Here is a 24422-nt window from a genome sequence, read left to right as displayed (position 1 = left end):
CACTCCAGCTCGCTGGAGGTGCTGGAGATGGTCGTTTTAAACGCTTTTGCTTCCCCTTCTTGGCAAACTTCATTTTCCGGAGACTGGAACAAAGCGCTGGAGTCTGAAAAGGGCCATGAAGAATGTCTCGACAGTGTTTACCAGGCCTCCAGTTCTCTCCCTGAGCCCTGCCCCCAGCTCTGAAACGAAAAGCTTCCAGGAAATGTCCCTGTTATCACTTCCCCGCCTGCCGGGGGGCTGGGAGCGGGCGGTCCCCTCCGCCCCCGGCTCCGCTGCGCCGCTGGCGCGCTGGCTCGCAGGCGCCCCCGCGCCGCAGTCCTTAACTAGCGGCGCCCTGGTGGTAGCTCCGCCGCGCGCCGGGCGCAGGGGTCCCCGCCGCGACGCGCCGCCGCTTCTGCCCGAGCCTCCGCCCGTTTCGCCATGAGGGTCCTAGGTGGGCGCACGGGGACGCTGCTGGCATGCCTCGCCCTAGTGCTTCCCGTCTTGGAGGCTAACTGTGAGTAATCAATAGCGTCTTGTCTTCTTTGCTTAGCGGTGCCAACTGAACTACGAGCCCTGTTGGACGGGTTTTCTTTTCTGGGGCTGCAGCCTCCCAGAAAGTTTCCAGTAAATGCTTCCATCAGCAGTGTATCTAGCGGGCGTTGTAATGGTGGGGCAGGGTCAACTGGGAGTCGTGTTGCCTACGGGACAGATTCTAAAACAAGAGTGATACTAAACATCAATGAAGGAGTTAGGACACATACCTACCAATTGCCCCTAACAGTTGAAGTTCTCAGTCAGATGACAAGGATGAGCACACTGCAGTATAAAAGTAGGGAGGAAAGGCAACCCACTCTGTCTTCCATTTGTACAAGCGCCTGACCCCAACCGGCACCCCCTGCTGCAGCCTACCTCCCTTCTGCAATTTCTGGACTTTAATCTTGCTTTGCTTATCTCAACATTGACAAACGAATTGTTAGGAGATGACTGCGCGTTTGCATAGCAGATGTCATTTTTTTTAACCTTGAAGTCAAAAGGACTATTAAATATTGTAGTTCTCAGATCGTTTTTTACTGACAGTTTTTGGCACTGAGTGCCACTCTTCTAAGATCATTGCAGGGATTCTTTTTAATTTATCTTCGTGTGTCCTGTTCTTTATGTTTTCGTGCCTCGATTCAAGGCAGGATGTTGAGTTTTCTCTAAAAGAATATAGTCATATCAAGGTATTTAGTACGTTTTAGTTGCCACTTAGTTTGTTCTCTAAAGTTTAAGCACATTCACTGGTCAAAAATGCTTTCTTGTCATATGTTTTATTCTCAGGAAATGGCATGGGAGAGATAAACTGAATTACACCATAAATGGTTAAAGCTCCATTGTAAGCTTCACAAAGATATAATTTCAGGAGAATTAAGTAGGAATTTACTAACATTCCTCGGTGTTTCAGCGGTAAAGAATCTGCCTGCCAACGCAGGAAACATGGGTTCCATCTCTGGGTTAAGAAGATCCCTTGGAGGAGAGAAGGACAACCTTCTTCATTTAAAAGTGCCCTAACTAGTCAGCCAGTCACCAAGTAACTGATTGGATTTTGTAATCTGTCCCATTTCCAACAGTTGAATGAATAGCAATTCTGCTAACAGATTTGGTGGGCCTTTTTCAGGAGCAAGAGTCTGGTCTGGTGGCCCTCTGTGAAGGAAAATCTATGTAATTGAGTCTATATGTAGTCTTCACCCTTGCCACCATGGCTGCTTTTTTAATGAGTATTGAACAGACACTAACCTGAGAGAGCAAAGCAACAGCCTTCCGGCCCATATGTACCCACAGATTCTCCAGGCTGGAGGGACAAGTGTACTAAGGGTGATTTACCCACATAGATTCTGAACCTTTAACCTTCCTACAATGGAGTGAAGCAATAGGGACAGGCTCTTACTGGTTCTAGTCTATTAGCATAATTCTTGTTAGTCCTCTGGTCCATTTTTTGGAATGGACTTTAAAAGGACACATTCAAGAACATTGGCTTTTAAATCTCCATAGAAGTGGTAAAACTGTAACTTCCTGCAATTATATGATATTTCCCATCTTTCAAAATAGCCTACTTGGCATTTTCTCATGAGTTTCACAGCGATTCCGTGATGCACTTTCCCAACTTGAGGAAAACATTACACTTCCTCTCCGCCTCTATTAAAGTTATTAGCCATTCTTTCACTTCCTATTCTCACTTGATCTTCTTGAAGGAACAGTTCGTTCCGGAGGTCTCCTCTCTTCTCACCATCCCATGGGTACTGGGGACAGAGAATGTTAGTGGTGATCCTATTGTTAAGCCAACTGTATACATTTTGACACCGTTGAAACTTATGAAATTGACCTCCTTTTATGTCTAGAAGCATTATCTTCAAATTTTCTTTCTCCCTCTACATAAGTGTTACTAGTTCTGCTTCTGTTGTTTTGATGATTTCTGCTTTTCTTTACATGTTAGAGTTTGCTGGGGTTCCATTTTGACCTCCTGCCCCTATTGGCCATCTTTCCCCAACTTAAACCACTGGCTATATCCTACTATCTCTTTATATTTTTAAACCATGCTTAATATAATGTGCTTAAAAAAATACACCTATAGCTTCACTAGCAAGAGACCAACGTAACATTTTGCTTTATATTTTTCTAATCCCTTTTTTCTATATGTACATTCTTAGAAATTAAAATATGTAAGTGAAAGAATGGAATTTTGCCCTTAATAGTATTTGTAACATGTTATTTCACCTAAGAATGATGATTGTTTTTATATCAATAAATTAAAATCTGTGTCACACTTTAAAACAGATTTACAATTTTCCTTTATAAATGTTCGTCATAATATATTTAAATAAAATCATATTTTTGGACATTTATATTATTTCCAGTGTTTTGCTTATATCAACAGTATTATGATGAACATATTCATATATATTTCTTTACATATGTCCATGTTCATTTCCTCAGTTTAATATCCTGGAAATGGAATTGTTAGTTGAATATCTAAAGAGTACACCATTTTTTTTTTTACTGGTGGAAAATCTTACTCTCTAATGTAATGAAAAATTCTAAAAATATCTACCCAGGGGAAAAGCAGAATAATGATAACAAAGTACAGAAAACAACCAAAGGGAAAAGTTAGTTTGGCCTGTGGTAGACAGCCTCCAAGGTGGCCCCCAATTACTCTTTTTTTTGTAAATTGTATTGGAGTATAGTTAATTTACAGTGATGTGTTGGTTTCTGGTGTACAGCAAAGTGGTTGGGCTATATGTACATTTACAATATTCTTTTTCATTTTGGTTTATTACAGGATATTGAGTATAGTACCCTGTGCTATATAGTAGGACCTTGTTTATCCATCCTATATATATTAGTTTAAGAGTGTGACTATTAAATGGTTTTAGACACATATTGTTATCATTTTGGTTGGTGCAAAAGTAATTGCATTTCAGACTCTGAATTTTAAATCATTGTAACTAGAAGGCAATGGCACCCCACTCCAGTACTCTTGCCTGGAAAATCCCACGGACAGAGAAGCCTGGTGGGCTGCAGTCCATGGGGTCGCTAAGAGTCGGACACAACTGAGCGACTTCACTTTCACTTTTCACTTTTCACTTTCACGCATTGGAGAAGGAAATGGCAACCCACTCCAGTGTTCTTGCCTGGAGAATCCCAGGGACAGGGCAGCCTAGTGGGCTGCCGTCTATGGGGTTGCATAGAGTCAGACACGACTGAAGCGACTTAGCACCTTAGGCTCAAGCATATCTTTATTAATCAAAATAGGAGCGATTACAATCAATACAATATTGCCAATGAGAAATAAGTTTGTTTATTCCTGTAGCATAAAAATCCCGGCTTCAGGATTTAACAAACTCTTGGAAAGCAATTTCTGTGTCCTTCTCGTTGTGGAAGCATTTTTCCTGCCAAACGTTGTTGAGATGCTTGAAGAAGTGGTAGTCGGTTGGCGAGAGGCCAGGCGAATATGGCAGATGAGGTAAAGCTTCGTAGCCCAATTCGTTCAACTTCTGAAACATTGGTTGTGAGATGTGTGGTGGGTGTTGTCACTGAGAAGAATTGGCACTTTCTGTTGACCGTGCTGGCTTCAGGCATTTCAGTTTTTGGTGCATCTCATCAATTTGCTGAGCATACTTCTCTGATGTAATGGTTTCACAGGGATTCAGAAAACTGTAGCGGGTTGGACCGGCAGCAGACCACCAAAGAGTGATCGTGACCTTTTTGGGGGGTGCAAGTTTGGCTTTGGAAAGTGTTTTGGAGCGTTTTCTTGGTCCAACCACTGAGCTGGTTGTCCCTGGTTGTATAAGATCCACTTTACATCACAGGCCACAATCTGATTGAGAAATGCTTTGTTGATAAGACACTTCAAAATGATTATTTTTTTTATTTGATTTCAGCTCATGAGGCAGTCACTTATCAAGTTTTTTCACCTTTCCAGTTTGCTTCAAATGCCAAATGACCATAGAATGGTTGACATTGAGTTCTTTGGCAGCTTCTCATTTAGTTGTAAGAGGAACAGCTTCAGTGATGGCTTGCAACTGGTTATTGTCAACATCCAATGGCCATCCATTGTGCTCCTCATCTTCAAGACTCTGGTCTCCTTTGCAAAACTTCACTGCACTGCATGCTCATTAGCAGTTCCTGGGCCAATTGCATTATTGATGTTGAGAATGGCTCTGCTGCTTTATGGACCATTTTGAACTCGAATAAGAAAATGGCTCGACTTTGCTTTTTATCTAACATCATTTCCATAATGTAAAATATATATAAAATAAACAAGTAATAATTCATTAGCAAAAAGTATAAAGCAAGAAATGCACATTAAAATGATGTATAACATAACTACATTGGTTTCAGAATTTATTCCAATATCAAATGGCAAAGTTCAATAATGCAAAACCACAATTACTTAATAATAGATATCCTTTGGAAATCTGATTTCAAAAGTAGATTTTAAGAGTACCTAATTCCTTTCATCTTTGCCAACATTGGATTTTAACTTCTTTTAAAATCTTTGTCAAAGCAATAGGTATGAAAAAGGGCTGACTTTTTGAGGTGTGAGGAGTAGTCCATACTATTTTTTAATTCATCCTTTAGCTTTTTTGGTTGGGAAGATCCCCTGGAGAAGGGAAAGGCTACCCACTTCAGTATTCTGGCCTGGAGAATTCCATGGACTGAATAGTCCATGGGGTTGCAAAGAGTCGGACATGACTGAGCGAATTTCACTTTCACTTTTTTATTTCTATATCATATTTTAGTTCTCTACTTCTTTATCATGACATACTTTCATTTTATAGATGCCAGATTTTCTCAATTTATTTAGGATATTATTTATAGATTTTTGGAAGTTATCCACTATGTCTTCAGTTACCTCTATTTCCTTTTGGGTCTATTATGTTCCTCTTGCCCTTCTCTTTCATGCTACTAATTTTATGCAATTATCTAGTGATTTTTAGCTGTTATTTCATAATTTTTGAAGACAGTCCTAAGTTGATTACATTGACTAGGTAGCTGGTTTAGAGTTCTTCTATGGTTGTTCAGTTCAGTTCAGTCATTCAGTTGTGTCCTATTCTGCGACGCCATGTACACCAGGCTTCCCTGTTCATCACCAATTCCGAAAGTTTGCTCAATTCATGTTCATTGAGTCGGTGATGCCATCCAACCATCTCATCCTCTATCGTCCCATTCTCCCCCTGCCCTCAATCTTTCCCAGCATCAGGGTCTTTTCAAAAGAGTCAGCGCTTTGCATCAGGTGGCCAAAGTATTGGAGTTTCAGCTTCAACATCAGTCCTTCCAATGAATATTCCGGACTGATGTCCTTTAGGATGGACTGGTTAGATCTCCTTGCAGTCCAAGGGACTCTTAACAGTCTTCTCCAACACCACAGTTCAAAAGCATCAATTCTTTGGCCCTCAACTTTCTTTATAGTCCAACTCTTACATCCATACATGACTACTGGAAAAACCATAGCTTTGACTAGACAGACCTTTGTCAGCAAAGTAATGTCTCTGCTTTTTACTATGCTGTCTAGGTTGGTCATAACTTTTCTTCCAAGGAGCAAGCATCTTTTAATTTCAAGGCTGCAGTCACCGTCTGCAGTGATTTTGGAGCCCCCAAAAATAGTCTGTCACTGTTTCCATTGTTTCCCCATCTATTTGCCATGAAGTGATGGAACTGGATGCCATGATCTTAGTTTTCTGAATGTTAAGTATTAAGCCAACTTTTCAATTCTCTTCTTTCACTTTCATCAAGAGGCTCTTTAGTTCTTTGCTTTTTGCCATAAGGGTGGTGTCATCTGCATATCTGAAGTTATTGATATTTCTCCCGGCAATCTTGATTCCAGCTTGTGCTTCATCCAGACTAGCATTTCTCATGATGTACTCTGCATATAAGTTAAATAAGCAGGGTTACAATATACAGCCTCTGTGGTTGTTGGAGAAGGAAATGGCAACCCACTCCAGTGTTCTTGCCTGGAGAATCCCAGGGACGGGGAAGCCTGGTGGGCGGCCGTCTATGGGGTCACACAGAGTAGAACACAACTGAACCGACTTAGCAGCAGCAGCAGTGGTTGTTAAGGTCTATGTTTCTAAAGGGACAAAGCTTTTGGGAAACTTATGATTCCTAGGTACTTGGGCAGGCTTCTGTTTAAGCCTTTGTGGGTATTGGTCGAGGGTAATTGTCAAGGTAAAGAGCACATTACTCTTTGAAATAACTCTTTCTAGTTGCACTACTTGATCCCACACAATATACGTTAAATGTATCTTTCCTTATTACTTGTTTTATTTTCCTTCTTTTCCTTGATTTCTTATCCCAATCATTTTTTCTCCTTTCCAAAGTTATCATTTTACTCCACTATTATTTAGACTGTGTCTTACAGCCTTTTAGAAAGTCCACAGGGAGTTCTGAAAGGTTGGCAGAAATTATGTTGAATTATAAACATCTAGTCAATGCTTTACCAACATTCCAAATAATCTTATTTCTACATCAGCACTTAAAAAATAGTAATTCCTAAGAGTCTCCCTGGTGGGACTCCCTGGTGGCTCAGATGGTAAAGAATTCGCCTGCAGTGTGGGAGATCTGGGTTCGATCCCTGAGTTGGGTAGACCCCTGGAGGAGGGCATGGCAACCCACTCCAGTATCCTTGCCTGGAGAATCCCATGGACAGAGGAGCCTGGTGGGCAACAGTCCGTGTGGTTGCAAAATGTCGACATGACTGAGCGAAAAAGCACAGCACAGGAGTCAAAATGGAAGCCTTGAGATCTAGTCTTCCTAAGCCTCTAAGCGTGCTTCATACTTATTGCTTATTGGGGGGGTCTGGGAGATGGTGCAGGAAGAGGGGTATTGCAGAATTAGGCCAGCTCTCTTATTGTTGCCTTTTGCTTTTCCAAACATAAATACAGACACAGGCCACTGAACTAATAATATTAATTGACGCCACCCTAACAAAATAGGTCAAATAGAACAAAAACAAAACATTTACTGGGCTGTAACCTCTTGTTACATGACATCAAATCAGATGGTGTTTTGGTGCCCTAATGTGTAGGAGGTAAAAAAGACAAAGCAAGCTGACTACATAAATATCTTGCTGCATATCCTAAAAAGAGACCTCTTGTTGTAGCCTCAGAAAGTGTAACCAATTTACAGTATAGTTGTTTAGAGGAGAAAAGAGAGGGAAAAAGAAAGAGAGAGAAAAGAGATTTCCTCTTTAGACCTTGCCAAACTCTGAATTCTGAGTTCCTTCAAAAATACCTTAATTTATCACTTACTGAGAGCATATACATAGTTTATTTAGACAATATAGTTTATTTCAAGGTAATAAGCTACCTGTTCTGTCTTTTGGGTAGTTTTGGAAGAAGTAACTAATATGTACCCCTGTCTTTGTCTAGGGCTAAAGCAAAGGTTTAATCTTGGGGATAATTGGCAGAGTGTTCGACTTACTCTTTTTTCCTAGACTAGGGGCTGTAAATTAGTTACAATTAAATCTTCATGTAAGGAGAGGTTCATTTCACTTCTGTTGTGACTAAACAGTTCAAGCATTGTTTCCCTACTCATTTGATCTGTTCAAGAAAAGAGGGGTCAATGATCACATTTTTTAAAATGCCACTGCTTTCCTACTTCTAAATGCCAACCCTCATTTCTCCTAATCCAAATGTTATAAAACTCACCTTTATATGTATACTATATAATTCACAGGTTGTCTCCTCTTCTTTCCTAGATTTAAACCTTATCTAGACCCACCTCTTATGGTTTCCCTTATAGCTCAGTTGGTAAAGAATCCACCTGCAATGCAGGAGACCCCGGTTCGATTCCGGGTCGGGAAGATCCATTGGAGAAGGGATAGGCTACCCTCTCCAGTCATTCTTGGGCTTCCCTTGTGGCTCAGATGGTAAAGAATCCACCCGCAATGCGGGAGACCTAGTTTCGATCCCTTGGTTGGGAATATCCCCTGGAGATGGGAAAGGATACCCACTCCAGTATTCTGGCCTGGAGAATCCATGGACTATAGTCCATGGGGTCGCAAAGAGCCGGACATGCCTAAGTGACTTTCACTTACTCACAGTCCTACCTCTTACAGTATTTGATTCTCTTAAATTGTTTCTTGTCAGCCTTTTCATTGCTTAGTCCTCTTGAAAGACAGAGGCATGGTTCACCTTTACAGAATACTTTTTAAAATGTTTTCCCAATCCTTAATGTAATAATATGAGCAGAATCAGTTGCTCAGCAGTGTAGTCAAGGCTATGGTTTTTCTGGTAGTGGTGTACAGATATGGGAGTTGGACCTCAATAAGAAACAAATATGAAATGTAGAGAAGTGTATTAGCTAGTATTTTAGCTCTCTTTAAAAAAAAAACAAACAAACTTTAAACGAATGGACGTATAACATATGTACAGACATAACATTTGTTTCTTAAGGCTAACACAAGCTTTTCTGAAGTTGTAATAATTATGTAGCCTGATGAATGCCTAATTAAAAATCTATCTTTGGTTTTTTTCTTAGTCCTTGCAACCTTCATATTTTTTAATACCCCTCCTCAATTGTAAATATTCTATTGTATAAATCTTTATAATAAAAATCAAAGATTTTTACACTTAATATGTGATGATTAATTTTTTCAGTCTTTAAACTTTTTATTTTGTATTGGAGTATTGGCCACCTCATGCGAAGAGTTGACTCATTGGAAAAGATTCTGATGCTGGGAGGGATTGGGGGCAGGAGGAGAAAGAGACGACAGAGGATGAGATGGCTGGATGGCATCACTGACTCGATGGATGTGAGTTTGAGTGAACTCTTGGAGTTGGTGATGGACAGGGAGGCCTGGCATGCTGTGATTCATGGGGTCGCAAAGAGTCGGACACGACTGAGCGACTGATCTGATCTGATCTGATAGCTGATTAACACTGTTGCAGTAGTTTCACGTGAACAGCAAAGGGACTAAGCCATACATATACATGTATCCTTTCTCCCTCAAATATGTGATTATTTAAAATAAAATTTGTAAAATAAAATTTCCAATTATTATTAACTAATGGTTTTTCTATATCTTTTGGAAAATAACAATAGTAACTTCCTACATCAATCAAAAATGGCAATTCTATTTTTACCAGTCTTTGTGTAAGCAAAACATGCCATTTCAGCAGTTGAGAGATAGGAGAAGGCAATGGCACCCCACTCCAGTATTCTTGCCTGGAAAATCCCATGGATGGAGGAGCCTGGTAGGCTGCAGTCCATGGGGTCGCTGAGGGTGGGACACGACTGAGCGACTTCACTTTCACTTTTCACTTTCATGCATTGGAGAAGGAAATGGCAACCCACTCCAATGTTCTTGCCTGGAGAATCCCAGGGACGGGGGAGCCTGGTGGGCTGCCGTCTATGGGGTTGCACAGAGTCGGACACGACTGAAGTGACTTAGCAGCAGCAGCAGCAGAGAGATAGGAGGCACAATTATATCTCAAAGTGTTATCTAATTGTTCTGTTTGTGCACTGGATGCCATTTCCCTGACCCTGTCCCACACTGAAGAAGAAACAAAGATTCAAACACTCTGCCAAACCAAAGGCTAGCCTAAAATTCCCTTCTCAGATACATTCTTTTAGGGACAGTTTTTCATTCTTGGGATGCCAAGAGGGGGTAAAAGAAGAGACAGAAAACAGAATTTTAAAAGATGAGTTTTAGGAGGGAGGAATGTGAGAACTATCTCAGCAAAGGTAAGAGATTCAGAGGATGAACTAGCCTAAAGTTTGGGTCTCCTCCATCTGCTACCTCACTTGCATCTGACTGATTGGCTTTGGACAACCTGAAGTTCTGATCCCTCTGAACAGAACATAGCAGGCTTGGACACCTAAGTAGGAAAGGGGCTTTTAACGTTTTTCTTTAACTCTTGATGGAGGTCAAGAGAGAATTTTCCTGTGAGAAGAGGCAATGCTGAGCTTCCCTGATGGCTCAGCTGAGAAAGAATTTGCCTGCACTGCAGAAGATGCAGTTCTGTGGGTGTGATCCCTGGGTGGGGAAGATTCCGTGGAGAAGCAAATGGCAACCCACTCCAATATTCTTATCCCATGGACAGAAGAGCCTGGTGGGCTATGATCCATGGCGTCACAAAGAATTGGACATGGCTTAGAAACTAAACCACCACCACCACAGAGGCAATGCTAACTCCACTATCCTTATGACAGGTGTTAAATGAATTATGTACCAACAACAGTAAATTAATTTTTGTTGTTTAATCAAATTTATGCTGAAGAAAATTTTTGCTCCCACAAAAAACATTGAGGGAGTCAGTGGTTATGTTATTGACATAATTGTTCAGCTTCTGTGGTCGTTATTTTGCAGAAGGGATGACTCAGATGAGGTAAAAAAAAATCAAGCAGATTCAGTCATGTTTCTAATCTCGGACTAATAACTAAATATAACCTAAAATTTTAATCTGAATGTAACACTTTTCAAGCCTGTTAGTTGGCTTTTCACAAGGATTTTCTTGAAAAACTTTTTAATCTAAAAGAAGTGAGACAACTGATTAGAGACAATGTGATGATACCAAAAGAGAATGGGTTTTGGAGCCAGGCTTGATGAACTTTGTTCTCAGTTATGTGAATTTGGTAAGATTAAACTCCACTTCTCTGAGTTTTAGTTTGTTATGTGTTTAAAACAACAAGATAGGGTTAATCAGATCAGATCAGATCAGTCGCTCAGTCGTGTCCGACTCTTTGCGACCCCATGAATCGCAGCACGCCAGGCCTCCCTGTCCATCACCAACTCCAGGAGTTCACTGAGACTCACGTCCATCAAGTCAGTGATGCCATCCAGCCATCTCATCCTCTGTCGTCCCCTTCTCCTCCTGCCCCCAATCCCTCCCAGCATCACAGTCTTTTCCAATGAGTCAACACTTCACATGAGGTGGCCAAAGTACTGGAGTTTCAGCTTTAGTATCATTCCTTCCAAAGAAATCCCAGGGCTGATCTCCTTCAGAGTGGACTGGTTGGATCTCCTTGTAGTCCAAGGGACTCTCAAGAATCTTCTCCAACACCACAGTTCAAAAGCATCAATTCTTCGACACTCAGCTATTTTCACAGTCCAACTCTCACATCCATACATGACCACAGGAAAAACCATAGCCTTGACTAGACGAACCTTTGTTGGCAAAGTAATGTCTCTGCTTTTGAATATGCTATCTAGGTTATTCATAACTTTCCTTCCAAGGAGTAAGCATCTTTTAATTTCATGGCTGCAGTCACCATCTGCAGTGATTTTGGAGCCCCCCAAAATAAAGTCTGACACTGTTTCCACTGTTTCCCCATCTATTTCCCATGAAGTGATGGGACCGGATGCCATGATCTTCGTTTTCTGAATGTTGAGCTTTAAGCCAACTTTTTCACTCTCCACTTTCACTTTCATCAAGAGGCTTTTGAGTTCCTCTTCACTTTCTGCCATAAGGGTGGTGTCATCTGCATATCTGAGGTTATTGATATTTCTCCCGGCAATCTTGATTCCAGCTTGTGTTTCTTCCAGTCCAGTGTTTCTCATGATGTACTCTGCATATAAGTTAAATAAATAGGATGACAATATACAGCCTTGACGAACTCCTTTTCCTATTTGGAACCAGTCTGTTGTTCCATGTCCAGTTCTAACTGTTGCTTCCTGACCTGCATACAAATTTCTCAAAGGCAGATCAGGTGTTCTGGTATTCCATCTCTCTCAGAATTTTCCACAGTTTCTTGTGATCCACACAGTCAAAGGCTTTGGCATAATCATTAAAGCAGAAATAGATGTTTTTCTGGAACTCTCTTGCTTTTTCCACGATCCAGCGGATGTTGGCAATTTGATCTCTGGTTCCTCTGCCTTTTCTAAAACCAGCTTGAACATCAGGAAGTTCATGGTTCACATATTGCTGAAGCCTGGCTTGGAGAATTTTGAGCATTACTTTACTAGCGTGTGAGATGAGTGCAATTGTGCGGTAGATTGAGCACTCTTTGGCATTGCCTTTCTTTGGGATTGGAATGAAAACTGACCTCTTCCAGTCCTGTGGCCACTGCTGAGTTTTCCAAATTTGCTGGCATATTGAGTGCAGCACTTTCACAGCATCATCTTTCAGGATTTGGAATAGCCCAACTGGAATTCCATCACCTCCATTAGCTTTGTTTGTAGTGATGCTTTCTAATGCCCACTTGACTTCACATTCCAGGATGTCTGGCTCTAGGTCAGTGATCACACCATCGTGATTATCTAGGTTGTGAAGATCTTTTTTGTACAGTTCTTCTGTGTATTCTTGCCATCTCTTCTTAATATCTTCTGCTTCTGTTAGGTCCATACCATTTCTGTCCTTTATCGAGCTCATCTTTGCATGAAATGTTCCTTTGGTATCTCTGATTTTCTTGAAGAGATCCCTAGTCTTTCCTATTCTGTTGTTTTCCTCTATTTCTTTGCATTGATGGCTGAAGAAGGCTTTCTTATCTCTTCTTGCTATTCTTTGGAACTCTGAATTCAGATGTTTATATCTTTCCTTTTCTCCTTTGCTTTTCGCTTCTCTTCTTTTCACAGCTATTTGTAAGGCCTCCCCAAACAGCCATTTTGCTTTTTTGCATTTCTTTTCTATGGGAATGGTCTTGATCCCTGTCTCCTGTACAATGTCACTATGTCATTCCATAGTTCATCAGGCACTCTATCTCTCAGATCTAGGCCCTTAAATCTATTTTTCACTTCCACTGTATAATCATAAGGGATTGATTTAGGTCATACCTGAATGGTCTAGTGGTTTTCCCTACTTTTTATAGGAGATAATAAAAAAGAGCATGTATGTGCTTATGGTGCCATATTTAATATTATGATAAATAATGAAACTTTTTAGACACTCCTGCATGCCAGCAGGATAGATATTTGCGGGCAGACAGACTCTGAGCCAGTAATAGGAACACTTCAGAACATATATTTGTCTCATCCTACACTTCTGTAGTTTTAGTTTAGATCTGTGATGTCACATTTATATCTTTTTGACAAGGAATGGTAGATTCCTTTGAAAACACATTCTGTTAGATGAGTGGGTTTATTTTATAACAAATAATACATGTCTTATTTAAGATACCAAGTACATCCACTACACAACCACATAATTTATATTTTTTAATCAAGTACATTGTGGCATTTAAGTGGTAGAATACATAGAAGAAAGAGCACTGGAGGATAAGTATATTTAAATTCTTGTCCCCATGTCCATCAACAGATGAGTGGATAAATAATCTGTGGTACATATATACAATGGAATGTTACTCAGCCATAAAAAGGAACACATTTGAGTCCATTATGATGAGGTGGATAAACCTAAAGCCTACTATGCAGAATGAAGTAAGTTGGAGAGAGAAAAGCAAATATCATATATTAATGCATATGTATGGAGTCTAGAGAGATGGTGTTGATGAACCTATTTGCAGAGCAGCAGTGGAGATGCAGACAGAACAGACTTATGGACACAGTAGGGGAAGGAGAGGGTATGACACATGGAAAGAGTAGCATGGAAACATATGTACCACCATATGTAAAATAGTCAGTGGGAATTTGCTGTATGATTCAGGGAACTCAAACTGGGGCTCTGTGACAACCTAGAGGGGTGGCTTGGTGTGGGAGGGTGATTCAAGATGGAGGGTTCAAGAGGGAAGGGATGTATGTGTACTTAAGGCTGATGCACGTTGATGTATGGTATTAACAAACACAATATTGTAAAGTAATTATCTTCCAATTAAAAATAAATAAATTTTAAAAAGTCCTGTCTCCTTAGCACCACTTTGTAGTTCTATGATCTTGAAAAATACATTTAACTTCTTTCAGCTCCAATTTCTTCAATAAGAAAATGGAAATAATAATTCTATCCTGTAGCATATTTTGGTATTTATGTAAGATCAAATGAAATCACTAATATGCACTTTGAGGGTTGTTACACACCATCCCAGTTGAAAGTATTATTGGGTAAACTAAAACAAACTTTCAAATTCACACAAAATTTATTTAGACAGAATCACTTTTTAAATTATTAGCTTTGTTATCCTTTAGGTCAGAGGTGTAACAATTTTCATTTTTAATATTCCTCTCATTATCAGAGATAATGACACTTTTCCCTCTTTTCTGAGAAGCAGTAGCAAATAGTAGTGGATGGTTGCAGGTCTGAGCATTGGGGTGCCTGTGATCTAAGCTGTACTTTTGTTGTTTATAAGCTTAATAACTTAGAGTAAATATCTTGTATGCTCTGGATTTTCATCATCTCTGTAGTAATGGAGTTTACTGTGTTTTCTTCTGATTTTATAAATATATGTGAGCATTTTTTAAAACTATCACTTTAGTTCTCCAAATTGAGAATTTCCCAATTGAGAACTTCCCCAAAGATAAGTATAATATGTGTTACTACACAAGGTCTGTGTCATGCAATGAGGCTCTTATAGGAAAAGAGATATACTTAAATATCATTATTAACCTCTGAATTCTAAAGTTTGATATTCTGTAAGGAAGAAATGCTGAGGAGTGATGTTTATGGTTTGTTTTCCAATTGCATATGACCTTGATTATTCTGTTATTACATCAGTATATTCATCTTTAATACAAAGTGTTACTGTTTTCCTCAGAAAGGCTAACATATTTTCTTCGACATTCAGAAAGGCTTCCCTGGTGGCTCAGACGGCAAAGAATCTGTCTGCAATGCAGGAGACCTGGGTTTGATCTCTGGGTTGGGAAGATGCCCTGGAGAAGGAAATGGCAACCCGCTCTAGTATTCTTGCCTGGAGAATCCCCATGGACAGAGGAACCTGGTGGGCTATAGTCCATGGGGCCACAAAGAGTCAGATATGACTGAATGACTAAAGCTTTCTTCTTTTCAGAAGGGCCAAGTTTTTGCTATATTAAATCAGGTAGCATGCCTAAAACTATTTCAAATAAGTGAGATAATTTTAATCTCAGACCCTTTCATTGTTGGTTGGGCTGCCATTTTTCAGTTAGCAATACACTTGGTGGCTGGCATGCTCACAGAATAACATCTTTTAGATGCACACAGCCTTAATTTATCTTGAGCTCGAGCAGCAATAAAAATGGTGAGCGATATATGGGAAATAGATGGGGAAACAGTGTCAGACTTTATTTTTTGGGGCTCCAAAATCACTGCAGATGGTGATTGCAGCCCTGAAGTTAAAAGACGCTTACTCCTTGGCAGGAAAGTTATGACCAACCTAGATAGCATATTCAAAAGCAGAGGCATTACTTTGCCAACAAAGGTCTGTCTAGTCAGGCTGTGGTTTTTCCAGTGGTCATGTATGGATGTGAGAGTTGGACTATAAAGAAAGCTGAGCACCAACGAATTGATGCTTTTGAACTGTGGTGTTGGAGAAGACTCTTGTCTTCTTGTAATACTCATGTAAGGTATTACATGTACACTGTACACATACCTGTATTGGTTGCTGTATTGTATTATTTTTTATGTAATTTGCAAAAGTTTTTATAAATTCTAGATGTTAATCTATTGCTTGATTTTGAACTTTGTTATTTTTATCATTATTTGTCAACTGCTTAAAATTTTTTATATACTCAAAGTTACCATTTTTTTTTTCTCTTTGTCTTCTGTATTTTGTGCTTTGCATATGGTCTTCCTTTTGCCATGGGTTTTTATTTTCTCGTTTGTATAGATAACCAGGTGTTTTAGCCTATCAAGTATCTTTCAAATAGCTGATTGAACTGTACTCCTACATTTCTCAGAGATCACACAAGTTTTCCATTAAAACTGAGAAAGGTTGTTACTCTAAAGATGCTGTGGCTATGACTTTTGACAATCATTTCAGCATGATGTTTTTCCCAACATTGTCATAATGAGGTAATCGTTGAATTTTCGTTAGTTATGTTTGACCTCAAGCACAAACTTGAATAATTTGTGCAAATCATTAGACAAGTGCTGTAGCTACACACCAAACTGCTCTTTGGGTTGTTAACCGAGGGGCATATGTATCTGCATTCCCCACCGCCTCAGTTTAACACTACTTTGAATGTCATGCAATTTACAGACAAAAAATGATTTAAATTCTCACGTTTAAAAAATATTTTAGGTGGAGAAATGAAAGATTTGTTCATGTAAACATATTTTTTTTCCTTCAGTTTTGTCGAGGCAACATGCTTCACAAGTCCTGATTAGGAGACGCCGTGCAAATACATTGCTTGAAGAAACAAAAAAGGGCAATCTTGAAAGAGAATGCATTGAAGAACTGTGCAATAAAGAAGAAGCCAGGGAAATCTTTGAAAATAACCCGGAAACGGTAAGAACTCATGAAAAGTGGTCAGTTAGTATACCTAGACATATAGTTACAGACGGAACATTTCTAGCTTTAGTCTCTGTTCCCTCGTGTTCCTTTTTAAAATTAATGATTGTGTATATCACCTTCTGTGGGCTCAATCCACCCACCAGTGCAGGAGACACAGGAGATGCGGGTTTGATCCCTGGGTCGGGAAGATCCCCTGGAGAAGAAAATGGCAACCACTTCAGTAATCTTGCCTGGAAAATCACATGGACAGAGGAGCCTGGTGGGCTGCAGTTCATGGGCTCCCAAAGAGTTGAACACAGCTTAGCAACTGAACAATGACAACAGCGTCACCTTCTGTATTTTCCCACCGAAGCATTTCAGGAGGAAGTGCCTTCAAGGGTGGGCGTGTTAGGGAAATACTATTTGCTGAAAGCAATGTGCTCTGACCAAACTATAATTCAGTTATACCTAATTATCACAAATAGTATGAATTTCATGGTTTGTAACTACTTTCTCTCAACCAGTATTTTGTACTGTTGGGTGAGGGGAAGGCATCTCTAGTGTGTGCGTGTGTGTGTGTGTGTGTGTGTGTGTATGACTATATCGTTATCACTATGCTTCATTAATTCTCTCCATTGGCTTTTTTAACTAAGCTTTAGAAAACAGGACCTCTAATTCAGAGCTTGGTACATAATAGGTATTCAGTGAATGCTTACTGAAGAATTCATTTCAATACTGTGTTTCCTAAGAACACTTCTAATTTATTCCATAAACTCTTGGGAAGTTTCCTGAGCCCACTTTAAATCATTGATAATCCCAGGGGTAGAATTTATATCTTTAGTGCATACATTTTTCCAAGTTAGTCTAGAAAACTATAAAGATCCCTAAATGTCTTACAGAAATAAGAGACCCTTAGAGCTGATCTTTAGTCCCCCATTTCTCCTAAAAAACCTTTCTCTAACTTGTTCTGTGGGTAGCAAGAATATAAATAGTGCCTCTAAGAATCAGGATGAGGGTGACCTTGAGAATTGAAATTTGATGACCTTTGGGGTTACCCTAGTTTTTTTCCTGGATGAACTGTATACCCAAAAGGAAATGAGGGAGGCATATGTATCTTCAAAATACCTCCTTTACTTCTGACTTAGCTCCTGGGACCATGAGACTAGATAAGCAGTAACAAGCAGGAACCATTTGTCTATAGTGAGAGAACCTGTCCAAGACAGTGATAACTTGTGTTTCCTGGGATTACCCTTAGTCCTCTTACCTCCACATACTCTAATAGGTTCAAAGGGAGTTTTTCCCAAGTTACCCATTTTTAACACTCTCCAAGATTAAAACCAAATGTTTCTCTTAGTTTTGCTGTCTTTTGTAGAAAAACAGTTGACAAGGCAAAAATATTTTATTTCACACAAGGTAACAGTGTACTCTTATTGTGTAAGAAGCAAATACACACACCACACACATATACATAAATGTTTCTTTTTATTGTGGAAATTGAAACTATATCCCAAAGTAGGGACTCCTTCCCTTTTCAGTGATTATCAACCATCTGCTTTTCTTGTTCTGCCTGTTCTGTACCCCATTCACTCTAATTTTTGTTTTGTTTTGCCGGAATATTTTAAGACAAGCCTGCATGCCCAAGATTTCATTTTATTATATCACCCATCAGTACTTGAGCATGTATTTCTAACACTAAATATGTTCTAATAGTTTAGCCTCTGAGTAGCAAATGGGGAATGAGACAGAAGACGTATGGAGGGGAGGGGAAGAGTGGAGAAAAGAAACTCATTTATGTGCTTCCTCTCCTCCACTCATTCTGATAATGGTGTTACGGATAGAAGAAAAGAGATGATGGTGAGAGTGAGGAAGAGGTGGGAGAAATGAAAGAAAAAGCATTTGTTATTGTTTCTCACTTTCTTTCCTTTCCCAAACACTCCTTGTCTACATCCCTCACACCCTAGTCCACACTCCCAGTCACCACCTTATTGCTTATCTCCCCATTGTCCCTAATATAGTCCTTTCCCCATTACATTATCTCGTGTTGAACCCATTCATCATTACCTATGTCCTGGCTTTTGTTCTGTAGAACAGGGGTTCCCCAGCCTCTGGGATCTAATGCCTGATGATCTGAGGTAGAACTGAAGTAATAATAATGGAAATAAAATGCACAATAAACGTAATACATTTGAATCATCCTGAAACTATCCCCATTCCCTTGGTCTGGAAGAAAAATTGTCTTCCATGAAACCAGTCCCTGGTGCCAAAAAGATTGGGGACCACTGCTATAGAGGACAGTATCAATGTCTGAATTGCCTAGTGGTTGGATCTCATTCTTAGAAATTAGTAGATAAGTGTTGTGTAGGTTTATATGTGAGAGGAGGAAGGAATAAGGACTTTAATTGTATCCTGGATGAAAATTATGCTCTGTACTTAAGGTTGTTTTTGTGTAGAAATGTTGGTTTCTCATGAGGAGTTCTTATGCTATTAGTGCTGCACATTAGATATTTTATGGCTTAAGAAGGCTTTTGTGAACCAGCCTGGGGACCTTTCCATCAGAAAATCATTGTTAACATTTTTCTCCTTTTGGTAAAGTGTATTCCTTAGTCCAAATTACTGATTTACAGAAAAATTTCTTGGTGCATCACCAGTTTATAAGTAAGGTATTACATGTACATAAGATGCTAAAAGATAAATGTCCACTTCAATTCAAATTATGTTATTCAACAATTAATCTAGTGTGTGTGTAATCAACATGATGTCAAATATATCAAATGGGTATCTAATCATCATGGAAAAATTAAAGGATTTACTAAAAGGAGGCATATGTAGTCACATTTAACATTTTCAATGGAACCTGTTTTCAGTTTAGAAGTCTTTGAAGCATGATTTAATTGATCAGTATTGCTTTAAGCCTAAAAGCATTTTATTGGCTTAATGCTATTAGCCATATACTTCTGGTGTACCTTTTACTATAGAAAAAATGTTATATTGTAATGTGAAAATGACAGTTATATGTAATTTATTGCATATTCAATATAAAAACATGTTTTAAAATTAAATGTTAACTTTATAGTGAAATTTACCTTTGTTAAGATATATTTTTTCTTTTCTTTTTTTCTAGGAATATTTTTATCCAAAATATTTAGGTAAGTTTAAAGGATCTCAATCATATAATCTTAGAAATGATAGAAACTTAAATATGATGAAGTCCAATCCTCTGTTTATATGTATTCCACCCCATACAATTTCATTAGCCTTGGGAGTAAGATCTCATTCTGTATGCAGATTTGCTATCCCTGCTGTCCTTTTATTTAAAGACATGTACCCAACTTTCACTTTTCTTTGCCTATCTTATTTGGCAGTGTAATAGAAAAGCCGAAGTCCTAAGAAAAATAATAATAATATGATGTGGGCTCTAGTCTCAGACCTAAAAGTTTCTGCTGTGTCAGATTAGGCAACTTATTTAACTTTTTAATTTCTGTATTATATTATGTTATAACTTTATTTTCTAACTTCAGAGCTATTGGGAATACCAAATAAACACATGAATTAGATAGATTTTTTAAAATTATGTTGAACTTTCTTCAAACGTAAAGTATAATTCAACTGATTTATATAGTTGAAAGAAAAAGTATGACCTTTCTTACTATGACTTATTTTTGATTCACATTTTATATTTTGGTCTTTATTTAGTTATGTGTGATGAATTCCACTGTGGAGAACAGAAATGCTCTACCTTAATTAAAACCTTTTTGTCATTTGATGTGTATATTTTGTAGGCCAGTGTTCCTAATTGGGAAAAAGAAATGTTTATAATCCTGTCTCTGGTAAATCTAATAGTAATTTCACTAATTATCACAGCTCATGCTGGGAGCTCCTTACAGTGAGATAATGTCACCCAAGAAATTAGATCACTATTACATATATTTTGGACAGTGTTTGGATCTAGGGTTGTAAGACTTCAGGAAACATGTTAGTCTATCCACATCCTCCATGCAGTGCACTGAAAACATGGAATTTGGGCAGAAATACTCAGGGCTTCATTATATAAAGGTAAGTTTTAAAATTGTGTTCTTTTCCTTAGAAAATAGAGTAAACAACTGCCATCTGTGTAGGCCTGTAAAATATCACCGGATAAAATGGATGATTAAATTTATGAGAGAAAAACTCCTCGGGAAGAATGCTACATTCTGAGCCAAGATGTAAACATCAGAAATAGCTTTTAGTTTTTAGTTCTTGCCCAACTGGTGGATTAGTTTAGACTGCTGACTTCTCTTAAAATCATCTCAAAAGAAGCAATAGCTATTCCAGGCACTAATAATAACAAAATATAAAGAAAAAAAAGTCAAGAAATGTGAGCATTCCATGGATAGACTGAAGGCGCCTGACCCACTGTGTGTGTGGGGACCTGGGGTGCTGACTTCTGAGGCAGCGGTAAGAAGACACACTGGGTATTTTTAAAAGAACCTGAGCATTCAAATCGAGCAAATTTTTGAAAGTACTATAGAGAAAACCCTGAACAACAAGTAACAAAAACAGGGATAGAAGTAAATGGAAAACAAAGAGAGGATTAACAGTAGAAAATCTCACTTTGAAAATGCAAAGTAAGGAAAGTAAGTTAGATGAACCTCTGGCAAGAATAAACAAGGAAAAAGAAAAAAAGGGAAAGAAGGAATACCAAAACACAAAATGTAGGTTAAAGGGGGGAACTACTATAAACCCAACATAGATTGGATTTATAATCATAAAATAAAAATTATAAAATAAAATATAATCATAAAATGTTACAAAAGATAATCAGATGACAATATGGGTATAGGAGCTGTCATAGTCTAGAACCAAGATTTCTTTCTAGTGTGTTCTGTCCTGACCACTGGAACCTCTCCTGAAAGTGCCTCTCTCTCAGGCTTTCCTCCATGATGACCCAAGTTTCTATTCCTAATTCCAGTTCTTGAGAGAGCTTCTGCTTCAGGCTACAAAAGCTACGAAGATCTCTCTCCAGTTCTCACCTTTCTACTCATTCATTCTCTCCCACTTCTTGCATTCCTTTTGGACAACAAGAAAGAGAAATGGGAAAGTATGGGATAGGATTACACTGCTTTGAGTAACCATGCAGCTTACTCTTAACACTGTACTTCTAAAAAAATTAGAAAAAAAATTCCAAAAAAATGTTATCAGTGTATTAGTATGGACTCGTATATAAGGTGGTTTATGGGTTAAATGTACTTTGTAGTCTGGCCTGGGGTCCTAATCACCATATGAAGCATTTCACCTGAACCTCTAGCTTAAGGGTTTTGAATTTTGGCTGTCAGATTTGTCCAGAACTGCAAAACAAGGCTTTCTTAAAAGTCAGAATCCTAATGAAATGTTCACACTAGAATAAGATAATTCTGGGAGTGGGAGATTCAAGAGGAGGAACAAATGAATTCAGGGAAAGAATACTCAAGACCTAAGATTGCCTAGGTCTCATTGGGTCTCCAGGAAGACTACAGTGTAAGTATAAACTAATGTTTTTGTGGGAAAATATTATAACCTACCTTGGTAGGCTAAATAGTGACCACCCCCCTCCAAAGATGTTCATGTCCTATCCTTAGAACCTCTGAATGTTACCTTAATTGTTGTCTTTGAAGATTTAAGTTAAGGATTTTGAGATGAGAACATTATTCAGTGTAGTTATAAATGTTCTTATATAAGGGAGGCAGGAGATCAGAGTTTGTAGTAAGATATATGACAATAAAGCAAGACTTGAGAATGATATGAGGTTGGAGCCATGAGCCAAGGAATGCTGGTAGCTTGTGGAAGCTGAAGAAACAGAGGAAATAGATTCTCTGTTAGAGTCTTTAGAAGGAATGCAGCCCTACTAACACCTTAATTTTAGACTTCTGATCCCTGTAACTGTAAGAGAATAAATTCGGGTTATTTTGAGCTGGTGAGATTGTGATGATTTGTCACAAAAGCAGTAGGGAAGGAATATACACACAGACTTCAAATGAGCCTTTGCACCCATCTGTAATAAACTGTGTTCTCCAAAGATGACTGCAAAAATATTTCCCATCTCACATATTCTTCTGCAATGTCATCTTGCCACTTTCCCGTCACTATGTGGAATCTATCCTTTTCCCCCTCCCCCAAATCTGGGTGGACCCTGAGACTGCTTTGATCAATAGACTATGATGGAAGTGACACAGTGCCTCTTAATTGGCCTGTCAGTTTCTTTCTTCTTCCTCTTGGAAGCTAAGTACCACGAAAGCAGTGCCACTTTAGGACTCTGTACTCAGGGAAACACAACCATGTGGAGAAGCCCTGAAGCATGGCATATACCATGTGGAGACAGAGATGCCAAGAAGCCTGCGCTGTTAAACATGTGAGTGAAAAGTCATCCAGAAAGTGGATCTTCCAGCCCCAGCCACCCTGACTGGTCCTGTGTGCAGCAGAGACAAACAGTTTAAATAAACCCTTTCTAAATATTTGATACATAGATCATAGGTAAGATAAAGTGATTATTTTATAAGCCACTAATTTGGGGTGTCTTTACTCAGAAAAAGATAACCAAAACACCACCTTTTTAGTGGGTTCAGATCAGATCAGATCAGATCAGTTGCTCAGTCGTGTCTGACTCTGTGACCCCATGAATCGCAGCACGCCAGGCCTCCCTGTCCATCACCAACTCCCAGAGTTCACTGAGACTCACATCCATCGAGTCGGTGATACCATTCAGCCATCTCATCCTCTGTCGTCCCCTTCTCCTCCTGCCCCCAATCCCTCCCAGCATCAGAGTCTTTTCCAATGAGTCAACTCTTCGCATGAGGTGGCCAAACTACTGGAGTTTCAGCTTCAGCATCATTCCTTCCAAAGAAATCCCAGGGCTGATCTCCTTCAGAATGGACTGGTTGGATCTCCTTGCAGTCCAAGGGACTCTCAAGAGTCTTCTCCAACACCACAGTTCAAAAGCATCAATTCTTCGGCACTCAGCCTTCTTCACAGTCCAACTCTCACATCCATACATGACCACAGGAAAAACCATAGCCTTGACTAGACGAACCTTTGTTGGCAAAGTAATGTCTCTGCTTTTGAATATGCTGTCTAGGTTGGTCATAACTTTCCTTCCAAGGAGTAAGCATCTTCTAATTTCATGGCTGCAGTCACCATCTGTAGGGATTTTGGAGCCCAGAAAAATAAAGTGTGACACTGTTTCCACTGTTTCCCCATCTATTTCCCATGAAGTGATGGGACCGGATGCCATGATCTTCGTTTTCTGAATGTTGAGCTTTAAGCCAACTTTTTCACTCTCCACTTTCACTTTCATCAAGAGGCTTTTGAGTTCCTCTTCACTTTCTGCCATAAGGGTGGTGTCATCTGCATATCTGAGGTTATTGGTATTTCTCCCAGCAATCTTGATTCCAGCTTGTGTTTCTTCCAGTCCAGCGTTTCTCATGATGTACTCTGCATATAAGTTAAATAAACAGGGTGACAATATACAGCCTTGACGAACTCCTTTTCCTATTTGGAACCAGTCTGTTGTTCCATGTCCAGTTCTAACTGTTGCTTCCTGACCTGCATACAAATTTCTCAAAGGCAGATCAGGTGGTCTGGTATTCCCATCTCTTTCAGAATTTTCCACAGTTTATTGTGATCCACACAGTGACTGTCTATACCTGTCCCGG

General features: G+C 39.2%; 1 protein-coding gene across 1 annotated transcript in view; it reads left to right on the top strand.

Annotated features, from left to right (window-relative positions):
• The first annotated feature begins 304 nt into the window (after positions 1 to 304).
• PROS1 (protein S) overlaps positions 305 to 24422 on the top strand; it is a 64382-nt gene continuing 40264 nt past the window's right edge. Inside the window, exons 1-3 of the mRNA XM_019965834.2 lie at positions 305 to 496; positions 16616 to 16773; positions 19880 to 19904. Of these exons, the coding sequence (XP_019821393.2) occupies positions 421 to 496; positions 16616 to 16773; positions 19880 to 19904 (259 nt within the window). The 5' untranslated portion in view covers positions 305 to 420. The remainder of the gene's footprint in view (positions 497 to 16615; positions 16774 to 19879; positions 19905 to 24422) is intronic.

Source organism: Bos indicus, chromosome 1 (assembly GCF_029378745.1).
Source record: "Bos indicus isolate NIAB-ARS_2022 breed Sahiwal x Tharparkar chromosome 1, NIAB-ARS_B.indTharparkar_mat_pri_1.0, whole genome shotgun sequence".
Classification (NCBI taxonomy): Eukaryota; Metazoa; Chordata; class Mammalia; order Artiodactyla; family Bovidae; genus Bos; species Bos indicus.
Note: the sequence above shows the minus strand (reverse complement) of the source record. Positions and strands in the feature narration are given on the sequence as shown.